Genomic DNA, 12,563 nt, shown 5'->3' with positions numbered 1-12,563 from the left:
GAGAGCACGTTACGTTCGATGGTTTTCCATCGATGTAAATCATCTTTCTCGCTGTCGATTGTATTCGACGGTCGTCGAAAGAATCGATCGTCAATTTGTTTCACCGTTTCACGGCATTACTAATTAACGTTACTACCGAGAAACACGCACACAAATGCGCGACTGAACGCGTAGTCAATGTGCCATCGGCAGTCACGTATCTAATTGATTTAGCGCCTCCTTGCTCCGAAAATTTCGTAGCGCGTATTTCACGGATAAGAAATGATTTGAAGTTGAACTTTTGATCGCTCTTACGTGTAACGTTGTTGCTTTTAAAATTTACGTATCTTTGCTAATTACGCGATTATTATATCTATCTGTTGTAATTTAATACATTACAACAAGTCGTGTTTATGATGTTCTTTCTTTTATATTTTGCAATATTTTTCCTTCATCTTTTTCAATATGTTCAATATTTAACGTGACAAATTTGTTGCCCGAATATTTGGATATAAATATAAAATTTAGATATAAACTGCAGTGAATTTCACTAATGAATGTTAATGAACGATACATATTACTATTATTATTATTATTAAAATATATACGTTCCTGAGATTGATGTACTTCAATTGTTTCAATAAAAAAATCATACGTTCGCTTAAACTTCTTTTAAACTTAATTTTTTTTCAGAGTATCACAACATCAATATTTCCAGTTGTGCATATTACAATTCCAGTCGCACCACGAATCATCAATGAAACAATGTTCTCACTCGCTTTTAATCCTTTATTAGTAAAGCAATTCGTATTTCGATTTTCAACTCGGCTCAGTCATTCGATATCATAGGATCTATACTGTTGTCCAGCGAGTTTCTCGACTGCGCCGCATTAATGAACGTGGCGCTAGTGTCGTGTACCTCGGTACAGAACTATGTTGGCAGGCAACACGAGAGGGAAAAGTTTATAGCGCGCAATGCGATTAGCAATTGTTGCACTGCTCTCGAATCTGAAGGAAACAGCAAGGCCCGAACGAGGATGAAGTTCAGTTCAACATCTCGTTACCCGATTCGGTAGCTATGAAATTTCGTCGATGCGTCTTGTGTTATACCACCGTCTCTCCCTTCTACTTGCTCCGCGTTATCGATTGTTACGAACGCGCCGACTGATAATGCGTTAAATGCGTACATTTCCTTCAAAACGAAATCGCACATCCTCGTGTCTACTTGCCGGAAAGAATCAGATATCACGGTGCGATCGGAATTATGTACGCCGTGCAAAATTAACTTGGCGTTTGGATACTCTGCGGCATGGAGGTAAGATGTTGCAATAAATGTGCAAGCAGCTCTTAATAATTTACGTTCGATACGTGATGCTTAACGCAGAGAAAAGGATTCACTGTTGATGAAGAAAACGGAGTGCTTTGGTTTGCATGCACGTTTTAGAGATTTATTGTAACACAAATGAGTGCATCGTAAGAATATTTAATGAATCCAATGAGAATCATTAACAGGCCATATTATTTATACGAATGTAATCCTAGATTATTACCGTAGTGAATATAAACGAAACAATGAAACATTTTTTGTAACGTGATAGGTTGTAAGTTCTTTGGAAGATTTTAATATGTTTAATTCAATCTAGAAAAATGCACCTATATATAGTTTCGTTATTTTTCTATATAAAGTTATAGAAAAAATTATTTACATAATTGAGTACTTCTTTATACACTTATATTTTGTCGAATAAATCAAGCGTGAAATATATTGCATGTACATTTACATTTTATTACTTTCTGATATTATCGTATGCTGACAATGAGTATAGTATCCTACACGTATGCAACCCTTCTGTTCGAGATGCAGTTACGATACGTATCGTTGAATAAACTCGGGATTATTGCTGCACGCAGAGTTTGAATTTTCATATTATAATTTATACATACTATTTTTTTTTATTTGTTTTAAATTATATTTGACCACTAAGAATTATGTTAATTCCACATGGATTCCCTTACGATTAAAATTTTCTATATACATAACTATACACGTATACAAAAAATTAAAATACTTATTTTACAACTGAATATTAAACACATTCTATTCTACGGACATTTACAAATTACGATTAAAATTTCATACAGATATGACAGATACAATAATATCTATCCTGACATATCAACATGGAGGTAGAAGACTGAAAGCTTGATAATAGAATGGAATCCAAGATGCCAGTGAAATACGACGATTCTTAAGTTCAGGATGGAACTTAGAAAAGGGCCTTGGTCGAAAAAAATCCTGGTTCCAGTTTGTTTCCTGATAATTCTCATCTGGATCTTTCTAATCGACAATTCGCTACTACTCAACAATCTCTCTGGTAAATCAACCTTACAAAAACCGAGAAATTTCGTTTCTTTTGCCCGCAATCCGAATCTGGATCGTCTAACGATCAAGGAACCCTCTCTGACAAACGACGCCGAATTGAAACGCGCGAAAGTATCGAGACTTCAAGTGGTGTCGCTTTGGACAGGCAACAACAGCGTCAAAGGAAACGCAGGATCCTTACGGAAGTATCAAATCTTGAGACAGCAAGGCTTGATGCCCAGTAAACAATTGCCAACAGCTTTGATAATCGGGGTGAAGAAAGGCGGGACTAGAGCTTTGTTAGAGTTTCTGAGATTGCATCCTGCCATTCGCGCCGCTGGATCTGAAGTTCACTTCTTCGATCATCATTACATCAAAGGATTTCATTGGTACAGGTAGGCCCGTCGTATCGAATCTTTCTTTAGGCTGTTTGAAAGAGCAACGTTTAAAGTGATCAAGAATTTGTGAACTTGCAGAAGCAAATTCATTTGACGTCATTTCGTCCGTGTACGAAGAAATAATTTTCAAATTGTCTATATGTACATTCCAGGCACAGGATGCCTCCGACATTGTCCACTCAAATCACAATGGAAAAAACTCCATCGTATTTCGTGACGAGCGAAGTGCCAAGGAGAGTTCAACGGATGAATCCAGCGATGAAATTGATTCTCGTAGTGAGGGATCCAGTTACCCGAGCAATATCCGATTATACCCAAGTGAAGAGTAAACGAACAAATATGCCAAAGTTCGAGGATCTAGCGTTTCTGAACGGATCGAAAATCGTGGACACAACGTGGGTACCATTGAAAATCGGGGTATACGCACGACACTTGGAGAGATGGCTTCAGTACTTTCCACTATCGCAATTTCTGTTCGTTTCTGGAGAGAGACTGATCGTGGATCCAGTCGCCGAGATAACCAGGGTTCAGGATTTTTTAGGCCTAAAACGAGTTATCTGTGAGAAACACTTTTATTTCAACGCCACGAAGGGATTCCCTTGTCTGCTCAAATCTGAGGAACGTCCTACACCCCATTGCCTTGGTGAGTTGATGGAAAAAAAAGTTAGTGAATTAAACATTAATTTATCATCAATTGCAGTTAGTTTCTCGTAAAAAAGCGAAAGAAAGTTAGCTTTGCTTATGACAGTGATACATGTACATATATATATATATATATATTTTTTTTTTTAAGGTAAGAACAAGGGTCGTAGTCATCCTTACATAGATCCTGTAGCCATACAACGATTGAGAGATTTTTATCGTCCATTCAATCAACGTTTCTACCAATTGACCGGAATGGATTTCGGCTGGTCGTGAGAGTAAATGCGATAAAGCGAATACATATCGAAGCTAGTCAAGTAAAAGAATATAGTCAATTTTTACAGAGATACACGCGCGCATGCGGACACCGTTAGTTTGCACTAGTTGATAAATAGTCAGTAAAAGGACGAGATATAATACTGTTCGGTTAGTTTTCATCCGTTTCTACACCAAACCGAATATTTTTTTATGTACCACGTGAAAAAACGTGAAAAAAAGAAAGGAAGGCACGCGTATCGTTTCGATGTGTTGACAATACACAGAAGAGAGAATTCCTGTTCTTGTTCGTGATATTAACTTTTAGACACGCATGTAGATTTATAGTTGCAGCAAAATGTTATCGATCGTATGTATAATTTTTCGCATACATACATTCCACTATATTTTATACAGGACATTACGCAAAGAAGTATATTGAAATTTTGAACGACCATGCGGATTATTTCTTATTTATTATTATTGTTAATTTGTTAATTATATCTTCCATTGGTTTATAGTTATAATGAAATACATTGTTATTGTTATTAGTTGTACAGAGTTACGTTTAGAATTAAGAATTGTTTGCGTATTTTGTTGAATAGTTTAAATCTTCCAATGTAACAAGCACAAAATCTTCGTTAACGTTGATATTGTATAATTCTAATGATACTCAGCTAAAATATGTGACTTTAAGTTTAAGGAAAAGAGTGATGAATATTTTCTGAACAATTTATTTGAATTGCGTCTTTAAATTATAAGAAAGACTATCACAGCATAAAAGTTTTCATAGATGCAGAAACAAACTGAGTACAATTTAAGGTAACAAAAACGTCTCGTATTTAATATACAGTTTTAACAAACGTGTTTCAGTTGGAAAAGGAAAAGAAGCATAAAAATATCAATAACGTCAATTAGACATTTGTAATAAGGATGGTTATTAAAAAAAGTTTATATAACCATGTCAAAATATAAAATTAATTTCGATACGCGCAAGTGGACAAGAGCTTGCACAAATTGCAATAAAAAATAACGTACATATTTATATTTTGCAAATGTACACGCACACATATACACACAGATATATATATGATAAAGCAGGAGTTTTTACAAATTCAATAAAGTTGAATTTTAGTTGAAGTGAATTTTAATTAAATAGTTAGACGAAAGGATAGTCGTATAAATTCTCAGAGTTTATTAGAAATTGTCTTCTATTAATGAAAATATTTCTGAATAATTATTAATTACAAAAATTCGTTAGTATAAATTTATATAGTATATTATTCAGTAAAAAAAATTTAACTCGTAGCTCGAAGTTACGAAAATAATTCGCAACGATTGTATTGTTAAGTAGTTAATTATATAAGTTTACTTGCTCAAGTGGCCTAATTAATCTACCTACAAAAATACAAAGCCGAAGCTGTAAAATAAACAGTGATTTATCAACTAAGAAATACTGTGTAATGTATACTTACATCTTATCCGAATTTTGTTTCCCCTTAAAGCAAACATTTAGAGAATTAAAGAATTCTTTTCTAACCATCCTGTCTAAAAGTAGTTACAATTGTAGGAACAGATATTATTGTGGGTACTAAAATAATAACGAATCTGAAAGTCTGTCGCAAATTTTGTAATGAAATATTGCTTTCGATTTATCGAAAAGGGAAAAACAGCACAATGCAGCATGTGCATCTTCTATTAATACAATTATATAGAGTGTTGTTTTAATACTTTTCGCAAAAGATTCATCTTCCTTTTGTACAAACATTACATTAAAAAAATACGTATCTCTCTGGTCTGTTTCTCTAATATCTATTGAACTATTACAAGAAAAAAGAAAGAAAAGAGAATCAACAATACGAATTTCAGCCATTCGATGAAGGAGCCAAAAAAAAAAAAAAAAAAAAAAAAAACGATTCGTAGAATTTTCTATTATTTTTGTTTCTTTTTTTCTTTCACAGACATACGAATTAAATCGAAGTTGTTTAATTTCTTGCGAGTTATTAAGTATACACTTTCGGTCCCATCAAAATGGCAATATGTATATCATGTATATATAAAATATATATAAAGATGCAATAGATTTTATTGGTAGTCTAATCTTATGTTAAAGATTCTTGAGCAATCTTATCGATTGGTGGACGGAATATATACTGTCGATAGGGATGCTATTACAATACACAGTAGGTCAGCATGTTCATCATACTGACGTGATCATCGATCGATCGTAATAACTAACGCATAATATAATTCAATTCGGGTAACAAAATACTGATTCAACATTACATACGGGATAGAACGAATTATCCCTTTATATTTTTTTTCCTTTCTCCATGCTAAAATTATTCTATATGAATAACAATATAATCTTCCCTTGATCCTTCATTATTAACACAACCAATCATGAATTTTCGCGAAAAGAAAAACACATGTGTGCAATACATATCCGCTTTTGTCCGTTTTCATTTTTTTTTCCTTTTCTTCTCTCTCGATCTTAAAAAAAAAGAAAACAGAAAAGAAACAGAGGTGATCTATAAAACAAATTTTTTTTGAATACTTAAATATTAAATTAACGACTACAATCTTCCTTACGTTTACTATTAATACGTGATAATCGTTCGTTATTTCTTCTAACATACGTAATTAAGGTCATACTTAATCACGATTTTATGGTGATTTCGATTACTACTGGTAATTAGAATTCCGCGGTGCATGCATGAGAAATGCATCGGAGAAAATTTTTACAAGCGCTCTTTCTTCGTCATTCTCTTGGAGATGGTGGACGAGGAATGTTTCTCGAAAAATCGGTCTTCCGTGAGTTCTTTTCGACGGTTTTGGTTCGAAATCGATCGAATACAGATGCACAATCCCGGTCACGGCATTGTGTCGTGTTTTCCACGACAGACCTAATCTGCTCCGATCAAACAAACAAAATGGAAATATTGTTCGATATTTTTTTTATCGTCTGTAAACTCCGTAAAAAAAATCTTAGAACAGAAAATCTCTTGTTCTTGTAACTTAGCAAAAGTTACAGAGTCAGAATATTTAAAATTACAGGTTCGATCTAGCGGTTGTTTAATCAACTAACAGTAAGTGCATCTGTACTTGTGAATAAAAAAAAAAAATAAAAAAAAAAAAAACAGGAAAGAAAAAACAACAAAGACACGAACTTGGTTCGTTTACAGTTTGAGAAATCATGGCTTCGTTGAGCCAGAACAACGCATTCGAATGGAATATCCATTTCACCGCATATACAATTGCTATCCATAATCTATTTACAAGATAAGCAAATTCACGATCGAACTGTCCGATATGGGAACATCCGATCTTTTTATCACAAGACTGGGACACACAATTCCGATAAAACTTAATGGCAAGTTGCTACGAAGCGCTTCCACACAGTGGCAATGGGGAGATGTCTTACATCTTACAAAAATACGTACAATATTACGAATATTCAAATCGTTTCGAACTCGTCTGACGAATCATCACTTTTTTGCGTGTTAATTTATAAGACATGCTGCGAGTTGAGTCACAAAATTATTCTTACAATCGGAGATACATCAAAAATTTGCCAAACTAATAAGACAGCGTAAAGAACTTTTTAATATCGTATATATATTTGAAATACTTTTCCACTTCGTTATCTCATAATTTATATTACACATGTATATCTAAATCAATGATATATTAAGAAGTTCTTTGTTGTCTAATAATAATAAGACAGTGTGACGAACTTTCTAATACTGTTTACTTAATTTAAACATTTCAGTTTGTTTTATTAAATTAAATTATATATATATATATATATATATATATATATATATATATATATAAATAGAAAATATATTAGAGAATTCCTTGTTGTCGTATCACTTCATTCGTTGTATAAATAATTCTGTGACTGATTGAACGCAGATTATGTTTCCCAATTCTTTTCCCATTTGTACTATTTGAAAAAAGTCGAACTCGTTGATTCATCTAATAGTCTGCAGCGGATATTTCAACAACCGTTTCACTTTGTATCTTATTATTATTATTATTATTATTACTATTATTATTATTATTATTATTATTTTCCTGCTCTTTTGGATAATTAAACTTACACTTAAGTGAAGGTTTTGAATATAGACTATGTAAAACGCATAAGGACGAGTATGGCATCGGAACGCGCTTCTAGCACCGTGAAGGCAAGCAATTCGTTTTAACAATAGGTTTGACAATGGAATCGCCGTGCTGAATCGTTGCAAACGATACGTATAACAACACGTGCACGAGGCGAGACTGATCGCCGGGTATACAACCCTCCGTGCATTTTCCTTATCCCTCATTAATTTTGTATGAGTCAGTTTCTTTCTTTTACTCTTTCACAGTGGTTTCTCTCGTGCGTACTCGTTTCCCAGCAGAAACGCGTTTCAAGCATGGTCGCGAGCTTTGTCGCGTGCGCGAGTTCTGTTCCCCTTTTTTCTCATTTTTCTTTCGTTTCTCGATGCAAGAAAGGAGGAAAAAAAGAAAAAAAAAAAAATAATAAAACGTCGGCGTGCATTACGCCAACGTACATTACGCGACGAAGAATGAATGAAGCGTATCTAACGTGAAGTTTACAGAAACACAACGTGTTACTGCGTGAACGTGATTTGAAAGAAGAAGGAAAAAAAAAAAAAAAGATAAAAAGCGCCCCAACAAGAGCAAATTTATCTTGGTATCTGCGTGCATTTTATCGCAATCCAGCGATGTTCCTTATCAATAATCAATCTCCGACAATTTCATCGCGTATACATATACTCGTACCATGAATTATATCAATTTCTGTTCCATGTTCTTTTTAAAGAAAAAAAAAAAAAAAGTAAAAATAAAAATAAAATAAGATAAAAGACAACATGTCATCCCTTACGCCTTCCCGTGTACGAGCAACAACCTTCACACATCTCCAGGCAGCTTTCGATCACTTGATTATCGATGATCTATGATCTCGCGTGTCTGTGCTGACTGGCGAAAGATAACTAACTTCGTTGTTACAGAAAAAAAGCAGTAAGGATAGAATAAAAGAGAATAGTCGATCAAGCTGAAATTCCTCGTCGGTGCGCGAGTTCACACGGTGATATTGTTTCAGAGGTGTGTGATAATAATATCGTCGTCTATGTCGTCCTTTTCATCGTCGGTCTCCTCGACTTGGTTCGCCTCCGCTTGGGCCGCCTTTGGATCCTCCGCGATGGCCTTCAACCTCTTCTGTTTACGCCTGTGCAACAGTTCCACTATGATGTATCCGGTGGTCCCGACAAGAAGCACTGTTAACAGCACGTACAGCTTCATACGGGCGCACAGATGGGTGCTATACGCGTATGCGATCACGAAACCGGCACTCTCCCATAGTCTATAATTGGAGAACGCGGCTTCTTTGTTACGCCTGAATAACGTTCCGTATAAACCTGAAAATTACGAAGAAAGCATTTACATACGTTTCTTGAGCTTGATTGTTAATGGTGGAATTGGACTAGCGTCTGGTCGTTTTTCATTCAACCGTGTTTGTCTGTTGTTAAAAAATTTCCTAAATTCGAGGGACATACATTTGTTAAAACACGTTGACTCATTGGTAACTGGTATTTTTGGTCTTATAAATATTTATAGTTCGGTCTTATGAATATTTATATAGTATTTACTAGAGGTGTGCGAGAACCAAAATGTCGGCTCGGGAACACGAAATTTTTTCAAGGCGGGTAGCCGAAAATTTCGCGATTCCCAAAAGAGTTGGGATTGAGGAAAGGATTGGCAACAAGAATAAATGATTCGTTAAAGCCCACGCCTTTAACTATATCGAAAGATCGTAGATCTAGAACCATCATTCGAGCAATTCCTTCCGTTATATCTTTTGGTTTAACAATCTTTCGCGTATCATTTTGTACATGCGACAAATTTTATATCGATTCAGTTTCTTTTCTAGTACATGTACTTATGTTTCGATGCATATGCTTCAAATGGCGTAATAAACCAGTAGTATTTGCATACCTAGTTTTAAATTCATGGTGACAATGCGTCCATTCCGCCTTTGTATCATCTTTTTCCTGAAAATGTTCCCAAACGGAGATTCTCTTTACCTTCTTCCTTTGCACGATATCTTCTGCACTGCTTCCTGCTACCACAACTTTACTCTCGCTATCACTCGACATTTCTTTTTAAAGATTTTTAATCTTTATTAAATTCACACAGATTTTTGAAATATACGTCTAAGCTTCCCGAATTTCTCAGCGATACTGCTCAACAGCAGTCCAAGTACTAAGCACGCAGTCACACGTTCGTTTACATCGGGTCAGACGATTCTTAGAATCCGTGTTTCCAATAACTTCACTGGCAGAAGAAATTGAACTGTGTATTTACATATTTCGTAGGCTGTTATACAGCACTGCAGAGTAGTTCGAGAAACGATGGCCGGGTTTTCGAAATTTTCGGGAATCTCGACTTTTTCGGGAAACCCGATTCCTTCGAAATTTTCGGGAACTGGTCCCGACCATCGAGTTCCCGATATTTTCTGGTTCTTGCACATCCCTAGTATATACAGTCATGATATTCAAATATTTATTTATAGTTCAAAAGAAGATGAATATTACCGACAAAAATAAAATAAAATCAAAAAATACACTGATGCAACATAATATTTTAATTTCAAATGAAACATTCGCATAACCAAAGCGTAGAAATTTCAATAGTAATTTTACGTTTGTGTCGAATTTTTTTTCTTTTGAAACCATAAGAATTCAAACGTCAACGCAGTTAGAATGTAAAAAACTGGTCTATACATTATACCTGTACTAAATTTACTTAAAACGCGCTTTTGTAAATAATTGGCATGGGAAAATATCGTTTAAGTAATCTCAAGAGTGTTAACATTTTTTCTGAAAATTCCGCGCCTCCTTGGAATAATAATTCCGAGTTTCTTTTTTTTTACACATAGCATCTATTTCTCTAAACGTAGTTCAATTCTTCTTCGATAGATGTTTAGCAAATATTTTATCATGCTTGAAAAACATTGAAATTAACTGCGATGATGATAATAGGCTCGATGACAAAGTAAAAGAATCTGACAAACATCGTGGTGAATTCATTATTTTGCTTAAGGTCTTACATAAATATGTACGAACGTAGAATTAGTCATTCAATAAACGTGTGATAAAGTTCTTTTTTCGCAGCTGAACAAGTTAGAACAATTAGAATAAACGCAGCTAAACAAATTAGAATAATAAAACTAACGAAATTTTCACAATAATGCACAAATCAACGTAAATCAATGAGAGGAACGACTATATCTTAAAAAATTCCGGCTAATTGTTATACAAGAGCAATTGTTAACGACTGTCCATTCTTGTTTAAAAAGTCAGTTTTTATACTATTTGTCATTATACTAAGAGTGACAAGTAATTATTCTTCCTTGTTTCTAACAGACATTTATTTTATGTATGACTCACACGTCATACACTTCAAGATCGTTTATAGATTAAGGCACAAAAATATGCAACTATATTGCGTTGGAAGATATTTAGATGCATCTATTTTTTAATTGTACCATGTTTCCTAATTCATGTTAATAATGGATAAAATAAGGAAGTACACTGTTTAATAATTCTTTGTAAATCTGTGTCAAGGTAGCTTTGATATACTACATGAGATATGATATTCCTTTAATGACCTTACATCGTATATTCTGATTAAATTTTGAGATAAAGGAATCTAATTTCATTTGTAACGCACTGTGAAACTGACACGAATGTTAATATCAGCTCATTAGAAACAAACCATCGTTATCACTAATCCCATGATTATAGACAGAACGATAAACTAATAACGTTATATAATGATATTAATATTATTAGTAAATAACTTTGAAATAAACCGCTTTAATAAAAAATAGTACCAATAAGAGATTAATAATCGAAAAGCTCGTAATTTAAATGTATATTTCACTAGTTAAAAGCACAACATTCACAATATGTGGAACCAATAATAATTTCATACATTCGAATTTAACTGTTAAATGAAATGATTAATTTTACGGATCTTCGTGCAATTTCATATTTTTGTGAACAGTTGAAAAAAGATGGAAACTAAGTGAAAATTCGTTTTCCACAAATACCTAATATACCGTATATAACAATATACCATACATAACAGTATTTAATATACCGTATATAACAAATATCCTATTCTCGATACTTTAATAAATATTTCTGCATACTGTTTGCATCTTCTCCAGCTTCAAATTTCTCACAAACGTATGAAAACCATCAATCCAGGCCGTTAGAATTCTCCTTCTCGTTGTTATCAGCCGTTTCACGTAAAATATCTCTTTGTCTTTCTCTGAATAAAATACATTTCTCTTTTTATACATACCGTTGACTTGCGTTTGCCAAACTGCGTCGCCCACACCCCACAGTCCGGAGACCGTGTAAAAAACGTAAGGATTATCGGGATGCGGTTTCCAGTGGAGTAGCACGACGATAAGGCTAACATGGACGATAGCGCCCAGCACCATAAGTGATTGTCTACCGACGAATTTCATTAAAGATCCAAAGACCAAGGAGCAAGCAGCGTTCACCACGCCGAAGCAGATCATTACGTAGCCGACTCGGTGCACGCCCAACGCGCAGGAAATGTAGGCCTGGAAAAAGAAAACGATCAAGCATAATTAAAACCCGACGTCTTTAATAATCGTGGAAATATGGCGATACTGTTAATAAAGGATTTCAATAAAACTCTGCAGACTCGAATGGTATTATTCAGCAGTTGAGTTTTACATCTTGTAATGCAAGAGCGATTTTATACATGAATATATGCAATGGGTGTTCAGTGATCTTTAAATGATAATAATTGGAAAATTATTTTCCAGTGTTTTCAGTTCTACACGCTGGTTGTTCAGTAATTTTATTAAATAATAA

At 34.2% G+C, this 12,563-nt stretch overlaps 2 protein-coding genes across 4 annotated transcripts; one reads left to right on the top strand and one right to left on the bottom strand.

The window, feature by feature from the left end:
* The first annotated feature begins 890 nt into the window (after positions 1-890).
* LOC122535678 (heparan sulfate glucosamine 3-O-sulfotransferase 3B1) lies at positions 891-4,084 on the top strand. Of its 3 annotated transcripts, XM_043667418.1 has the most exons (5): positions 891-1,294; positions 2,122-2,354; positions 2,508-2,736; positions 2,892-3,382; positions 3,533-4,084. In XM_043667418.1, the coding sequence occupies exons 2-5, from the start codon at positions 2,240-2,242 to the stop codon at positions 3,655-3,657; spliced, it is 960 nt and encodes a 319-aa protein (XP_043523353.1). In that variant the 5' UTR covers positions 891-1,294; positions 2,122-2,239; the 3' UTR covers positions 3,658-4,084. The 3 variants fall into 3 exon arrangements, with proteins under 3 accessions (XP_043523353.1, XP_043523352.1, XP_043523351.1); XM_043667417.1 differs by having other exon boundaries at positions 891-1,051; positions 2,122-2,736; XM_043667416.1 differs by having other exon boundaries at positions 2,122-2,736.
* A 4,399-nt stretch (positions 4,085-8,483) lies between these two features.
* On the bottom strand, positions 8,484-12,298 carry LOC122535679 (UNC93-like protein; the record flags this gene model as incomplete). Its single annotated transcript, XM_043667419.1, has 2 exons — positions 8,484-9,065; positions 12,019-12,298. Coding segments are annotated over 2 exons (600 nt in total), but the record flags the coding sequence as incomplete, so codon positions are not given.
* Between the last annotated feature and the right edge of the window lie 265 nt (positions 12,299-12,563).

Source organism: Frieseomelitta varia, unplaced genomic scaffold (genome assembly GCF_011392965.1).
Source record: "Frieseomelitta varia isolate USP_RPSP 00005682 unplaced genomic scaffold, Fvar_1.2 scaffold_752, whole genome shotgun sequence".
NCBI lineage: Eukaryota > Metazoa > Arthropoda > Insecta > Hymenoptera > Apidae > Frieseomelitta > Frieseomelitta varia.
The sequence above is the reverse complement of the archived record's forward strand: the minus strand, read 5'-3'. Positions and strand labels throughout refer to the sequence as shown.

Bases quoted from the DNA above. Each gene is read 5' to 3' on its own strand.
- LOC122535678 (XM_043667417.1), top strand. From the start codon at position 2,240: ATGGAACTTAGAAAAGGGCCTTGGTCGAAAAAAATCCTGGTTCCAGTT. The intron at 2,737-2,891 runs GTAGGCCCGTCG...TGTACATTCCAG, and splicing joins AAAGGATTTCATTGGTACAG to GCACAGGATGCCTCCGACAT. The intron at 3,383-3,532 runs GTGAGTTGATGG...TTTTTTTTTAAG, and splicing joins TCCTACACCCCATTGCCTTG to GTAAGAACAAGGGTCGTAGT.